The sequence below is a fragment of the Phocoena phocoena genome, chromosome 10 (assembly GCF_963924675.1).
Source record: "Phocoena phocoena chromosome 10, mPhoPho1.1, whole genome shotgun sequence".
Taxonomy (NCBI): domain Eukaryota; kingdom Metazoa; phylum Chordata; class Mammalia; order Artiodactyla; family Phocoenidae; genus Phocoena; species Phocoena phocoena.
The window spans coordinates 7,027,005-7,043,603 of NC_089228.1; the positions used below are offsets into that span (position 1 = coordinate 7,027,005).

General features: G+C 42.4%; 1 protein-coding gene across 1 annotated transcript; it reads left to right on the top strand.

Annotated features, from left to right (window-relative positions):
• Window positions 1-238: 238 nt before the first annotated feature.
• On the top strand, window positions 239-16,351 carry EMC3 (ER membrane protein complex subunit 3). Its single transcript, XM_065885585.1, has 8 exons — window positions 239-590; window positions 5,554-5,611; window positions 5,945-6,038; window positions 8,373-8,477; window positions 9,195-9,276; window positions 11,429-11,508; window positions 12,267-12,349; window positions 15,854-16,351. Exons 1-8 carry the CDS (start codon window positions 436-438, stop codon window positions 15,980-15,982), a joined length of 786 nt encoding a protein of 261 aa, XP_065741657.1. The 5' UTR covers window positions 239-435; the 3' UTR covers window positions 15,983-16,351.
• The last annotated feature ends 248 nt before the right edge of the window (window positions 16,352-16,599 follow it).

Consider the following 16,599-nt stretch of genomic DNA (forward strand, 5'->3'; position numbering starts at 1 on the left):
TGGGAAGATCATCCCACGACAAGACAGTTGAGGAAGCTGAGGTTCGGGGCGCGGAGCCCCAGAAGGAAAGGCCGGGCTCTGCCGGGGCCTAGAGACCGGGCCGCAGAGACGCCGGGCCTCTCGAGGACACAGCCGCTGCCCAACTCACCCGCCGAGAAGCCGTTGTTGCCCCTCCTTTTCGACTTTCCCGCGCGGCACAACGTCACACTGACGCCGCCGAAGCGCGCCTCGCCGTGACGTCAAACTTCCGCGCCGGAAGCCGGCGGCCGCGCGGCCCGACGGGGGGCAGGGCGCAAGGGCAGAGGCTGAAGTGGGGTTCCGGCCTCGCCCGGCTGAGGGGCGTGAGAAGGCCGAGAGGCGAGCTCGACGAGCAGACCTGCGCCCCGGTGAAGATCGACCCGGCTGCAGCTGGCCGGGAGCCGGCTCTCTGTGAAGATGGCGGGGCCGGAGCTGCTGCTCGACTCCAACATCCGCCTCTGGGTGGTCCTGCCTATCGTTATCATCACCTTCTTCGTGGGCATGATTCGCCACTACGTTTCCATCCTGCTGCAGAGCGACAAAAAGCTCACCCAGGAACAAGTCTCCGACAGGTCAGCTCCCTCCCCTCTCCGACGATCTCACTCTCTCGTGACCTTGGGCAAGAAAGTGCAGGGGTTATGTCAGTTTGCCCGGGTTCACATCGCGCCCCCGCTAGCTGACTGTCCTTGGTTGAGTTACCCCTGTGTTTCACTTTCTTCATCTGCAAAAGGACGATGATACCAGGTCATGCCTCATAGAGCAGGCGTGGGGATTAAATTTTAGGTGATGTCTGTAAAACATTTCTCTAGATACAGTATAAGTTTCCATAAGCCTGAATGATCACAAAATGGGACATTTGGTTTCATAAATTAAGTTTTACTGCCTCAAAAGTTACTAAAATTTTTCTAAAATGTGTTAAGCCAAAAATGAAAAACACACAAATAAAAAAATATTAGACCACATTTGGGAATAGAATGTATGTAAAAAGTTGTTCTCAAGATTGAAGAATACACTGACTCTTTGGAAAGGAAAAAAAACAAAAACTAGAGTTTTATTTGAAGAAAATGTTTTTCAGTTGCAAATTACCACTGCAAAACAGAAACTTTCCCTTTATAACCAGTACAAGGACTTATTTTTAGATATTAATGGAAACGAAAATGCAAAATTTAGAATTTCTTGTAGAATTTGCAGACCTTAGAGAAACTGAGTGTTTAGAACGTATGGGATAATTTAAGTTTGCCTTGCTTCAGGGTTTAAATGCCTCAAGGTCACGATTCTCAACCCCACGTCTGCAAAATTGCTCAGCAGTATAGAGACCTAGCCGAATTTCTGTTCAGCCTGTGGAAGTCCTGAATTATCTATAGTGAACAAGGTTTTCTTGACGACCAACCATGTGCCCTGCACTGTGCTGTATGCTCTGGGGTACAAAATATGACAAGGTCAAGATCCTACTCTCAGGGAGTTTCAGTCCAAGTGATAAAACGTGCACAAGGAAAATAGGAGATACCATTAACTTAGTGCTTAGGATATGCCAGTACAGTGGTAATCACTTTAAATGACATAATATATGGGAAGAATTCAGCTTAAAGTCCTTCAGTATTTCCTTTTTGCTCTTTAAAAAAAAATGTGGTAAAACACACGTAACATAAAATTTTCCATTTCAACTGTTTTTAAGTATACAATTCAGTGGCAAAGTACATTCACATTGTTGTGCAACTGTCACCACCGTCCACTTCCAGAATATTTTCCTCATCCCTAACAGAAACTCTGAGCCTATTAAATAATGACTCATTTCCTTCTCCCTCAGCCCCTGGGACCCACCGTTCTACTTTCTATCTCTAGGTACTTCCTATAAGTGGAATCGTACAGTATTTGTCCCTTTGTGTCTGGCTCATTTCATTTAGTATAATGTGTTCATGGTTCATCCATGTTGTTGCAAATGAGGGGTTTCCTTCTTTTTCGTGGCTGAATAATATTCCTCTGTGTGTGTGTCTATATGTATATCATGTTGTCTTTATCCTTTCAAGGTTGTTTCTATATCTGGGCTATTGTGATTCATACTGCAATGAACATGGGGATGCAAATATATATATATATTTTTTTAATGTGATTCTATTCTATTTTTAATTTTTTGTGGAACCTCCACACTATTTTCCATAAAGGTTGTACCAGTTTACATTCCCACCAGCAGGGGTTTCCTTCCTCCCGCTTTTGCTTTTAAGATAAAGACTAAAATACAGTGGAACCCTTAAAAAGAAAGGAACATGTTACATGGTACAACATAGATAAACCTTAAGGACATTAAGCTAAGTAAAAGAAACCAGACCCAAAAAGACAGTATCTGTATGATTCCACTTATGTGAAGTATCTAAAATAGTCAAATTCACAGAAAATATTGATAGAATGGTGGTTACCAGGAGCTGGGAGAGGGGGAATGGGGGAGTTACTGTGCAATGGGAAGAGTTTCAGGTTTGCAGGATGAAAAAGTTCTGGAGATCTATTTCACAACAATGTGAATATACTTAACACTACTGCACTGTGCGCTTACATGTGGTAAAGATGGTAAATTTTGTTACATGTTTTTCACCACAATTTTTTTAAAAAGCATTGAGACTCACATGGCCTTGCATAGTCTGGCTCTTGCCAACCTCTCAAGCCTTGTCTCACCACATTTCTGTAGTCCTCTTTCTTCCAGCCATATGGCCTTTTCAGGTCCTCGGAGACAGTGCTTACTCCTCCCTCACAGCTGTTCCCTCCAGCACGTGGCCAAGGTAATCTCTACTCATCCTTAAGATTTCAACGTCATCATACTGCCTCAGCAAAGCTTTCTCCAAGACCTCGACTTACTAGACTCAGTCACATCCCCCATTCATCTCTCCTTCCTAGGACATAACAGATGAATTTCACATTTATTCCTGTGGTTATCTGATTAATGTTTTTCTCCCCCACTAAACTTTAATTTTCTGGAGATACTTGCTTTTTGATCACTGTTGTTCATGTCACCTAACATGGCACTCAGAAGCTCAAGAAGTATTTCTTCAATGAGAATAAATCTGTTATTATACACAATATGAATGGAGGCGTAGGGAATTTAAATGACTCACCCAAGATCACATAATTAACAAGTGGCAGAGCAGAGACTTCAACCCACCTGTCTAACATCAGAGCTTAAATTCTTACCCATTATTGGAGACCCAGTGCTGCTTATACTGTCAGTGGTAAAGGACCAATTGTTTTGGTTTTTCAATTTCCAGTTTATCTCAGACTGGTGCTTTTGTAAAATTTTTTGATCACATATTTGGATGTTGTGACAATGTCAGTTTACTATAAAGGTTTCTAAACCCTCACTCTCAGTGACTTTTCTTACCTCGTCACAGACCAGTGTTGGTACACAGGCCACATTGTGAATAGCTTTATTTATGTATTTATTTAAAAGATGTCTTTATTTATTTTTTTAATTTATTTTTGGCTGCATTAGGTCTTCGTTGCTGCGCATGGACTTTCTCTAGTTGTGGCGAGTGGGGGCTACTCTTCGTTGCAGTGCGTGGGCTTCTCATTGCGATGGCTTCTTTTCTTGCGAAGCATGGGCTCTAGGTGCACGGGGTTCAGTAGTTGTGATGCGTGGGCTCAGTAGTTGTGGCTCATGGCCTCTAGAGCGCAGGCTTAGTAGTTGTGGCGCATGGGCTTAGTTGCTCCGTGGCATGTGGGATCTTCCCGGACCAGGGCTTGAACCCGTGTCCCCTTCATTGGCAGGCAGATTCTTAACCACTGTGCCACCAGAGAAGTCCGTGAATAGCTTTAGACTAGCTCCCAGGGAACGAAACATATCACCTGTCACCTCTGTAGGCTTGTGTATAGAGCAGTCAGCTGTACAGTATAATGAGGTCAAAGGAGGAGGACCAGAGAGAATTCCATGAGGCCACCGGGCATCAAGAAGAGTTCCATGGAATATTACCCAGCCATAAAAAGGAATGAAATGTTGTCATTTGCAGCAACATGGATGGACCTAGAGAATATTATGCTTAGTGAAATAAGCCAGACAAAGAGAAACACTATATCACTTATATGTGAAATCTAAAATATAATACAAATGAATCTATATAGAAAACAGAAACAGACTCACAGACATAGAAAACAAACTTATGGTTACCGAAGGGCACCAGGAGGCGGGGAGGAACAAATTATGAGTATGGGATTAACAGATACAAACTACCGTACCTAAAATAGATAAGCAACAAGGATTTACTGTATAACACAGGGAATTATATCTAATATCTTGTAATAACCTATAATGGAAAATAATAAGCAAAAAAAACCCTGAATCACTATGCTGTATACCTGAAACTAATGCAATATTGTAAATCAACTACAATTAAAAAAAGAGTTCTAGGGCTTCCCTGGTGGCGTAGTGGTTGAGAGTCTGCCTGCCAATGCAGGGGACACGGGTTCGTGCCCCCATCCGGGAAGATCCCACATGCTGCAGAGCGGCTGGGCCCGTGAGCAATGGCCACTGAGCCTGCACGTCTGGAGACTGTGCTCCGCAACGGGAGAGGCCACAACAGTGAGAGGCCCGCGTACTGCAAAAAAAAAAAAAAAGAAGTTCTATGGAGAAGGTAGGATTTGAAAAGGGTGTTGGGGCATGATGAGGTAGGATTGGTGAGGGAGGGGGCGCTAGAGCAATCTCAGCACATGGAGAAGCTAGAATATGCATAAGGTGACCATACCGGCTAAGCGTACCAGCTGACTGCTTAGGGCAGGTGGGCTACACTGTGGAGTAGACAGAAAACCAAGAACAGTTTTCTTGTGTTCATTTCTGTATACAGTTTTTTTCACTTTTCAAGAAGGATTTCCATTAACTTAAGGAGGTTTTTTATTCCCCTCATTAAAACAACCTTTGAAAATCTAGGAAAAAATTAGCATTTTTATCTCTTCTGTGTGATGTTTGTATCTTAGCACTGCCTACTTGTGGCATTACACTTTGTTATCTATAATGATCAATTATGTTCAAGTATCAGATAATTTCATTTATTAATTCAATAAGTATTTATTGAAAGCTTACTAACACCCTGAATCCCGAGTACAATTTCTTTTTGTTTTCTGTGAGGTAACAACCCTGTCAAGTCTTGTACTCACTTCTCTATCGGGTTTAAAAACTTCCTTCGTTTATCCTCACCCTTCCTCCCTCCTCCTGGCCCCAGGTCTTCTGAGTAGCATCCAACTGCTACTCTTTTCACTCAGAGAAAGTTCCTTCTTAGCTCATTATAAAGTAAGAAAAAGCTGAGCGTAATGTCCCAAATGTGCCTTCCTCAGAAATCTTTGTTCAGGAACAGTCACTTTTGAAAATGCTCTTTTGGAAAGCTCATTGTTGGGTTAAATATGTTCTACTGGTTTTAAGGACACTATTTTGAAAAGTTTCCGCACAGAGCTATTGCCAAATAGGCCCTGTCGTGTTTAAATAGGTGTTCTACTTTATTCTCTCATTTTCTTCTAGTGTTTCGCTTTTAAAAATCTCATTGTCTTGGTTGTATTTTTCAGTCAAGTCCTAATTCGAAGCAGAGTCCTCAGGGAAAATGGAAAATACATTCCCAAACAGGTACTCATAAATGAGTAAAAGCTCCATGATTCACTGTTGAGGGCAGTAGATATCTGAATGTTTTATAAGGGGACTCTTGGGGGAAAGCTGAAGGCGGGCAAGTCAGTAATTAAGCTGTGTCCTGGTGGTGTTTGCTGTCATTGTGACCTTGCCCTTCTTGGGAAATTGTTTTTAAATGTGACTCAGCTAAAGTGTCAGGTCGGCTGCCAAGTAGGCTACCAGCTCCGAGTGTAACAGCATATTCCAATGGCCTTCTGAGTAAACCTTGGGGGAGTAATTTGACAATGTGCTATGTCACAGTTTTAAGACTTAAAAAGTTCTTTTTTCTACTAGTCTTTCCTGACACGAAAATATTACTTCAACAACCCAGAGGATGGATTTTTCAAAAAAACTAAAAGAAAGGTTGTTCCTCCTTCTCCTATGACTGGTATGTTTATTCCCTTCTCTCATCTTTAAGGAAGACTTTTAACATTATTGGGGGGATGGGCAGGGAGGATGTCATTTTATTTGAAATTTAAATTTTACAAGACAGTAATCTAAGGGACGTTAGGGATCATCGGATACAGGAATCTACAGAAGTGGGGTTCCCTTTTTCCAATAAATCTTCAGGGAACCCCAGTGTATAAAGTGGATTAAAAAAAGAGCTCTCAGGGCTTCCCTGGTGGCGCAGTGGTTGAGAGTCCGCCTGCCGATGCAGGGGACACGGGTTCGTGCCCCAGTCCAGGAAGATCCCACATGTCGCGGAGCGGCTAGGCCCATGAGCCATGGCTGCTGAGCCTGCGCGTCCAGAGCCTGTGCTCCACAACGGGAGAGGCCCGCGTACCACAAAAAAAAAAAAAAAAAGAGCTCTCAGCTGAGGGGGTGGGGACTAGAGCCATCGTCCCTGGGTCTCTCCCCTTTGCTGTTCCTCAGGACCCGGGGCTCTGAGAAGCACAGCTGGAAAGCATTCCAGTCCCGGGTCCCATCCAGTGCCTGGATCCTACTGCTGACAGATGACCTCCAGATTCTGCCTGACTGTTCCCTAGACCATCCATTTCTTTGTCAGACATGATTGCTTGGCCCGTCCTACAGTTTTTCCTCTAACAGATTTCTTACTTTCTCTGATCCCAGTCATGTGAAAAATACAACATCTTTAAGGTAAAACAAAGTAACTTATTATTCAGTGTTGCCTATCCACTCATTTCAGTACCTATTTCTTTAGGTGAGATAACCAGTTATTTTAAACCTAGACAGAAGATACTGGAATTGATTTTAATAAGTCTTTTAGAAAACCTACAAGAAAAAAAAGACCAGTAAGTATATGAAAAGATACTTGACATCACTAAAATCAGTGGAATGCAAATTAAAACAAGACGTCGTTTTTAGCCCATTAAACTGGCAAAGATTGAAGAGCTTGACCAAAACTGCTATTGTCAAGGTCATGGGATGTTAGGCCCTCTCACTGTTGTTGAAAGTCAGTTTTAAATGGTCAAATCCCTTGGCCCAGAAATTCTTCTAAGAGTTTCTCTTACAGAAACAGTTAAAATAAACATGCAGATTTATGTACAAGGAAGTTGTTGGTGACACTGTTTACTGGCCAAAAAACCAAACAAACAAACAAAAAACAATCTATAGGCCTACCCAGAAGTGATGAGTGACCACACGGTGGACTCCCATGCAGACATTAAAAATAATGAGAGATATTATACCAATGTGGAAACACCATTCACAATATGTTAACTTTTTAAAATTAAGAAGCAGAATAGGGACTTCCCTGGTGGCGCACTTCTTGGGAATCCACCTGCCAGTGCAGGGGACACGGGTTCGAGCCCTGGTCCAGGAAGATCCCACATGCCGTGGAGCAACTAGGCCCGTGTGCCGCATCTACTGAGCCTGTGCTTTACAGCCCACGAGCCACAACTACTGAGCACGTGTTCCACAACTACTGAAGCCCGTGCGCCTAGAGCCCATGCTTTGCAACAAGAGAAGCCACTGCAATGAGAAGCACGCACACCGCAACGAAGAGTAGCTCCCGCTCGCCACAAGTAGAGAAAGCCTGAGGGCAGCAACGAAGACCCAATGCAGCCAAAAATAAATAATAAATTAATTAATTAAGTTAAAAAAAAAAAAAGAATCTGCCTGCCAATGCAGGGGACACGGGTTCGAGCCCTGGTCCGGGAAGATCCCACATGCCATAGAGCAACTAAGCCCGTGCGCCACAACTACTGAGCCTGCACTCTAGAGCCCGCGAGCCACAACTACTGCCCATGTGCCACAACTACTGAAGCCCGCGCACCTAGAGCCCGTGCTCCACAACTAGAGAAGCCACTGCAATGAGAAGCCCACGCACCACAACAAAGAGTAGCCCCCACTTGCCACAACTAGAGAAAGCCCGCGCGCAGCAACGAAGACCCAACATGGTCAAAAAACAAAACAAACAAAAAAAGTAGCAGAATAGTAAGCATAGTAGCCCTTTATATGTGTGTATATATATATAGAGAGAGAGAGAGAGAGAGAGAAACTATTGTGTGTATATTCATGTATAATTGCATATGTATGTTTTTATAGATATATAAAGATGGAAGGAGATAAAACAAACAGCTAAAAATGTTCAGAGAGTAGGCTCAGAGGAACTGTCTCCATGCTGTGTTTCTATGTCGTTTGAATTTTTTACAATGAGCTTGTATTACTTTAATTATCAAATAAATTTAAAACTTACAAAAATAGGAGTAAGTCCCTGCCAACAGTGGTAACAGGTATTGGTTTCTTGTGTTTTTCTTAGATCCCACTATGCTCACAGACATGATGAAGGGCAATGTCACAAATGTCCTCCCTATGATTCTTATTGGTGGATGGATCAACATGACATTTTCAGGCTTTGTCACAAGTAAGTTACAGACCCAGAAGACTTCAGGTTTACTTCATCTGTGATCCTTTCCCATGACCCTATTCAGAAATCCAAGGGCTGCTGAGACACTACTATCATGGGTCCTATGTTCTCTAGTGGAAACTGATAAGTCTTTGAACAAAAAAATTTAATATGATCTGATTTTACGGCTCTTATCCCAAAATGATCATAAGTTCATGATGTGGTTGCTTTTTTACTAATAGGGACTCAAACAAGTGGCTTGCTAGTTTATATCCGAAACTAGTTTGGTATTCTAGTGAGTAGGGAAAGGGAAGCCTATTTCTGTCTTCACTTCATTTTCTAGGTGTTGGGGTGAGTTGTTGGTCAACTTGTTTGTAAGCTGCTTTGATTTAAATGAACTAGGTTTCTCAGTAATGTAGTTCTTTGTGTGTATGTATTCCACTTTGGGCTTAACAGATCAGTGCAAGTTTCTTTTCCAGATTTTGGGACACAGCTCAGTTTGAGCCCCTGCTTCTTAAGCACTAGAGAAGCTGGTGTTGTTCAAGGAACTAGAGCAGAGTGACATTTGACTGTTAATTCTTCAGGAGGTGACACACATCTCCTTGTGGAAATCATTTTCTAAACACTATGGTACAGATTTCCCACCTCCTCAGGGAAAGAATATGTGCATCACACTTAAACTGTTCTACAAAGGAAGCTGGGAGTGATTCTGAATTTTTTCTTTCTTCTCTGCAGCCAAGGTCCCATTTCCACTGACCCTCCGTTTTAAGCCTATGCTACAGCAAGGAATTGAACTACTCACATTAGATGCCTCCTGGTAAGGACTTTCTTCTATTTAATAAAAACACCAACCAAAATCTAAAACAGGGATCTCTTGAATAGGATTTCCAGTTTGCCTGCTTCACTGGAACGGGTTTTTGGAGTTTTTCTCATTGAAACTCCACTCAATGCCACAGGTGGATTATGGCAACTTTTACATGAGTCTTGCAAAAGGAGAGAATGTATCAGCCTCTTTAATTAATTAATTTTATTTTTGGCTGCGTTGAGTCTTCGTTGCTGCACACGGGCTTTCTCTAGTTGTGGCGAGCGGGGGCTACTCTTCATTGCAGTGCGCGGCCTTCTCATTGTGATGGCTTCTCTTGTTACGGAGCACGGGCTCTAGGTGCGCAGGCTTCCGTAGTTGTGGCACATGGGCTCAGTAGCTGTGGCTTGCGGGCTCTAGAGGACAGGCTCAGTAGTTGTGATACATGGGCTCCATTGCTCCGCGGCATGTGGGATCTTCCTGGACCAGGGCTCAAACCCGTGTCCCCTGCATTGGCAGGCAGATTCTTAACCACTGCACCACCAGGGAAGCCCTGTATCTGCCTCTTTTTCCCTAGCATCGTGGGGCTTAGGAGTCCAAGAGCAGATGTGTCCACCCCAAGAAATTTAAAAGATAAAGCCAGGAACTCTGGCCAAGGCAGACTTTTTAGCAATACATACCCTGGAGCTTATAGAAGTGGATGTTGGTATTCTTTTTTCCAAAATACATTACTGCTAATAACAACATTAATCCTTTTCATTGGTACCAGTCACTGTTCTAAGGATTTTCCATATATTATTTTATAATACATGGAAACCCTATGAATTGGAGACATTGAGATTTGACCACAAACCTGTCCAAATCCAACACTCGTGTCTTACCATTCTGTTTTTTATAGCCAGAGTAATAAAACCCAAAATCTAAGAGCTCATAGAACACTGCTACAGCCTCTGGAATGCAGCAGTGCTTCTTCATGTGGTCTCTCCAGATTATTTTGTCTATGCCTTCCCAAAGACTAGCATCTAAAGGAAGCCAAACAGTAGGAGGAGGAGGCGAATGGGAAACGGGTAACCAGTGCTGATCTTGATTCACTCCCCGGTTGGAGCAGAGCAGTCTCTGGTTTTATGGGAGGGACAGGATAGACCCGGTGCTGGGAGAGTCTTGGCTATGCACCCTTCCCCCAGAGGAGAAAAGCTATACTTAATATGAGTAGCATGACTCTATTAAACCTTGACCTTCCAGTCTCACGTGGGCTAAACAAAAACTTCATGGGCTGGAGAAAAGCTTTTTTGTCTTTTCTCAGCATCTGACATACTCGCATGGACAAAGGAGCCTAGAACCGGATATAAACTAGCTTACCAACCTGCAACATTATGTACAGATAGGTGTGACCCAAGTATTGGAATGAAGTGTGGGTTCTTTCCATCTCTGTATCATTTCTTATACTCTTTAGTTTTTATTATATGCGAGCATATTAACTTTATTGGGGTAAGGTGGGAAACCTAAGCTAAGGAGAGCTTTGATGATAATAGTTCAAAACTTGGAATGGCTTTCCCAGTTGCTACAGTCTTCAGTATGAAGCCCACCAACACTCGTGATTCCTTCTAGAGAATGGAATTCAGGACAGGAGGCCTCTTTCTATTTATATTTTATGTACTTAAGTATTGTTTACATTTATTATATATAACAAGTGTGTGTTGTTTTTATGATTACAAATAATAAATGGTTTGAAAATCCATTATGTATGAAGGAAAAATTAAATTAAACAAAGCTTGCATTCCCTGATAAAATGAAGCACACCAGTTGTGAGTTCAGTTCCTGCTACTGAATGCCAAAGAATTTATCACAGAGCCGGAAGGAGCAGTTTGCCTCCATATATTACCTTATTCTGTCCTCATGGCAGCTCTGTGAAGTGAGTGGAGGAATTGAGATTTGACCCCAAAGTCTGTCCAAATCCAGTCCTCAGCTTTTCGCATGCAGAGAGCTATAACTATTTGTAACGTGGCCTTCACAACTTGTGTTTCTTCTTTGGTTGTGCTTTGGATGACTACAGCCTGCCCCAGGTGATCCCTTTACCTACTCTGAACAACTCTGGTTGGTAGAAAAGTGTGTGAACTACATTAATTCTGAAATAACTTACCTACATTGTTTCACTTTTGCTTCCTAGGGTGAGTTCTGCATCCTGGTATTTCCTCAATGTCTTTGGGCTTCGAAGCATTTACTCTCTGATTTTGGGCCAAGATAATGGTAAGAAGCAAATACTTCAGTAGATGAGTCAGTCATGCCAGGGCCAGAATGATCACGTAGGCTGTGCTGTTTGTGAGCACAGCCAGATACAGTGCTTCATTCCTTAAACGCATTCATAAGTTTCTGAGGTATTCTGAGTCTTAAAAACCCCAGGGTCAGACTGAAGACCTGAATTCTCCTTGGTAATCATGGGGACAGTATTTAGTTGCCCAGAGTCTGATGCCCTCCTGTGAGGGATCCAGCACCAGCAATACAAGCCTGTAAACCTGAAGCTGAAAGAAGGCCGGGTTTGATCAGTTTACTCATTGCCTAGAGTTCCTGCTGGTATCAATCCTGGCTCTCTTACTTAATAGCTGGGACCTTGGGCAAGTTACTTACCCACTCCAATCCTCTGTTTGCCTATCTTAATAATTGACTTCTGGGTTTGTTGTTAGGAGTAGATGAGGTAGATACATAAAGTACTTAGTGAAGTACCTGGCATGTAGGAGTTGCTCAGTAACTGATGGCTGTTGTTAGTGTTACTTAAATTTGAAATAAAGTTTAGCACTTCCTTTAGTTATCTTCCGTCTCCTGCTATTATCATGTCCATTTTTCAGAAGAGGTAAAGTGCTTTCACATAGTGCGTGACAGGGCCAGTGAACTGGCCCACTAGGGCCACTACCAAGCATCTGTAAGTGCTGTGTAAGGACCATCCTTCTCCGAGGGTCCTGGGTGCTTTCTGCGCCCTGGCACTCATGCGGATGTGTCTTACGCTGCAGCTGCTGACCAATCACGGATGATGCAGGAACAGATGACTGGAGCAGCCATGGCCATGCCTGCAGACACCAACAAAGCTTTTAAGGTACACTCACTTCTCCTCCGAGCTTCACTGAAGCTCGGAAAGGTGTTACCAGAGTTACCTTTAAAGATGAATTTCCTGGGCTTCCCTGGTGGTGCAGTGGTTGAGAGTCCACCTGCCAATGCAGGGGACACGGGTTTGTGCCCGGTCTGGAAAGATCCCACATGCCGCGGAGCGGCTGGGCCTGTGAGCCATGGCCGCTGAGCCTGCGTGTCCAGAGCCTGTGCTCCGCAACGGGAGAGACCACAACAGTGAGAGGCCTGCGTACTGCAAAAAAAAAAAAAAAAAAAAAAAAAAAATTTCCTGAAGTGAGTGTAGTATGTATGGTTCCGTCCTTTAAATTTAGCAAAAATGTATTTCCATTTACATGTCTCTTATTCCAGAGACAGAATCATCTGTTAAGTAAATTAGAGATTCTTGGTACTTTTACTGGTTTTTAAATGCTCACCCTATTTAATCCACACTGTAAATAAAGTTATAAAAACAGCCCAATCAGAGGTACCAGCTAAACATTTGGAATATTTTGAACTTTTTTGGACCATGATATAAATTTCATTCAGTAAAATCTAAATTGGGAATTCCTTGGCGGTCCAGTGATTAGAACTCCGTGCTCTGACTGCTGAGGGCCTGGGCTCAGTCCCTGGCCAAGGAACTAACATCCCACAGGCCACACGGCACAGCCAAAAAAAAAAAAAAAAAAAAATCTAAATTACTTACAGCCTTTCATGAAATGATTCTGGAATTTGTAAAATCCAATATAATTTTTGTACAGCAAACTCTCACTAATTTTTCATGATAAAAACTAGAAATAGAGGAGAATTTGCTCATCCTGATGCAAGATATCTATGAAAGACCCACAGCTAACATCCATACTCATACTGAAAGCTTTTCCCCTAGGGTTAGGAACAAGACAAGGATGTCCACTCTCACCACTTCTATTCAACATTGTACTAGATGTTCTAGCCTGGACAGTTAGGCAAGAAAAAGAAAGAAAAGGCATCTAGATTAGAAAGGAAGAAGTAAAACTATCTTTGTTTGCAAATAACATGGTCTCGTATATAGAATATCATAAGGAATCCACAAAAAAACTATTACACGTAATAAGTTCAGCAAGGTTTTAGGATACAAGATCAATATTCAGAAAGCAGTCGTTGTTCTACACACTGGTAATAAAGAATCTGAAAAATTGAAATTAAGAAAACAGTTCCAAACCATAATGGAAAAGAATGTAAAAAAATAATGTCTATATGCGTATAACTGATTCACTTTTCTGTATAGCAGAGATTGGTACGACATCTGTAAATCAACTATACTTCAAATAAAAAAAAATTTTAAAAACCCAATTCCACTTACAATAGTATCAAAAAGAATAAAATAAGAAGAAATTTAAAACACACAAGACTTGTACACTGTTAATTGTAAAATACTGCTGAAAGAAACTAAAGAAGACCTAAATAAATGGAAATATATCCATGTACATATTATCTTGACTTAATATTATCAAGATGGCCATAGCCCTAGATCTGTTGATCTACAGATTCAACATAATCCCTATCAAAATTGCACCAACCTTTCTTGCAGAAATTGGCAGTCTGATCCAGAAGTTCATATGGAGATGAAAGGGCCCCAGAACAGGCAAAACAATGTTGAATAATAACAACGTTGGAAGACACACACTTCCTGATCTGAAAACCTACTTCTGAGCTACAGTAATCAAGACTGTGTGGGACTGGCATATGGACAGACATCCAGATCAACAGAATAGAATTGAGAGTTCAGAAATAAATCCATACATTTAGATCAAATGATTTTTGACAAAGGTGCCAAGACAATTCAGTGGGGGAGAAAAGATTCTTATTGCTTACTGGGTACAGAGTTTCTGTTTCAGGGGATGAAAAGTTTGGAAATAGATAGTGGTGATGGTTGCACAGCATTGTGAACCTAATAAATGCCACTAAATTGTATACTTAACAGTGGCTAAAAGTGGCAAATTTTGTATTGTATATATATTTTAACACAATAAAAAAAATTTTTTTTGAATAAAAGTTTTTAAATGGGTCAAAGACTTAAAGAACTAAAATTATAAAGCTCTTAAAAGAAAACGTAGGTGTAAATGTTTGTGACCTTGGATTAGGCAGTGGTTTCTTAGATATGACATCAAAAGCATTAGCAGCAAAAGGAAAAATAGATAAGTGGAACTTTGTCAAAATGAAGACTGTGGGCTTCCCTGGTGGCACAGTGGTTGAGAGTCCACCTGCCGATGCAGGGGACACAGGTTCGTGCCCTGGTCTGGGAAGATCCTACGTGCTGCAGAGCGGCTAGGCCCATGAGCCATGGCCACTGAGCCTGCAGAGGCTGTGCTCTGCTACGTGAGAGGCCACAACAGTGAGAGGCCCACGTACTGCAAAAAAAAGAAAAAAGAAAAAAAACCACAATGAGATACAAAGATGGATAATGAGCGTTGACAAAGATGCAAAGAAACTGGAACCCTCATACCTGCTGGATTGTGCAGCCACTTCGGAACACAGTTTTTAGCCTTTCCTCAAAGAGTTAAACATAGTTACCATATATGACCCAGCAGTTCTACTCTTAGCTAAGTACCCAAGAGAACTGAAAACACATATTCACACAAAAACTTAGTACAAGAATGTTCAGGGACTTCCCGGATGGTGCAGTGGTTAAGAATCCGCCTGCCAATGCAGGGGACAAGGGTTTGATCCCTGGTCTGGGAAGATCCCACATGCTGCGGAGCAACCAAGCCCATGAGCCACAACTACTGAGCCTGTGCTCTAGAGCCCTCAAGCCACAACTACTGAAGCCCACATGCCTAGAGCCCGTGCTCCGCAGCAAGAGAAGCAACTGCAATGAGAAGCCCACGCACTGCAAGGAAGAGTGGCCCCCGCTCGCTGCAACTACAGAAAGCCCGCGCAGCAACGAAGTCCCAACAAAGCCAAAAAAAAAAAAAAAGATACAGAAAGTAAAGTAGTAGTTGCCAGGGTTTGAGGGAGGGGGTAGTGGGGAGTGTTTGCTGTTTGGTATGGAGGTGTTTTTGCGGTGACGGAAGTGTTCTGGAATTAGGTAGTGATGATGGTTGCACATCTTTGTGAATTTACTACAAACCTGCACACGTTAGAGGGGTGAACTTGACGGCCTGAATTATGTGTTTAAAACCCACACCCGTGAGCTAGCATTTGTATTGCACATGAAGTTTCACACAACCTTTTTTAAAAACCTACTAAAGGCGAAAGTAGTCAGCATTAATAGAATACTTGAGAAATGTAATTAGTTGCCAGCGCCAATGACTTTGAACAAATCCTTTCTTTCTTAGCCTAGTCTCCTAGTCTGTAACTTGGGGGCGGGGGTGGGTAAGGGGAGAGCAGCACCTACCTCATAGGATTGAGTGAGCTTCACATGTCCATAGCTGAACCCAGCTCCTGGCCCAAGCAGGTCAGCGCTGCTCTTATAACAGCCCTTCTCTCCCTGCCCCCACGTTCTCTTCCTCTGCAGACAGAGTGGGAAGCTTTGGAGCTGACGGATCACCAGTGGGCACTAGATGATGTCGAAGAGGAGCTCATGGCCAAAGACCTCCACTTCGAAGGCATGTTCAAAAAGGAATTACAGACCTCTATTTTTTGAAGACCAAGCGGGGGTCAGCTGTGTCAGGAACTCGGAGTAGCGCTTAACCTTGTAACTTTTGTTTGAGCTGGAGCCTCTCGGAATAAAAAGGGGGATGCGTGAACTGGCGGGTGTGCAGCAAGGATTGTTCTTGTCTGAGCTGGGTTCCCCTTTATGTCTGAAACCAGAAGAGACATGAGGAGTGTGTGCTGCGTGACGTGCCCAGAAACAACTAGTTTTGAAATATTTAAAATTTTCCTTTTGGTGACTCTAGTAATAAAAGTAAGAGAGGGGGGAAACTCAAGCTAGTGATGATATATAAAACTTAGCAAAAATTCAGGAATTTCAGAAAAAGTATTGTCGATTAAACCTAATTATTATGTACAGTCACTCTGACTTCTAAACCATAGTAAACTCCTGTTTTCTCGGGATCCAAACACCCCGCGTTTTACCTTTAATTTTTTGTTAATATTTTTATAACTTCCCTTACACAAATAATACATTTTCATTACCGAAAATTTAGGACCAATGGATGAGCAAAATGAAACTCTCTGTGTTGTTCATTTTGCACCTGCAGAATGACATGAAGAGCCAATATGTTATTCAAACAAACTTATTCAAACAAACTCTTTTCAGAG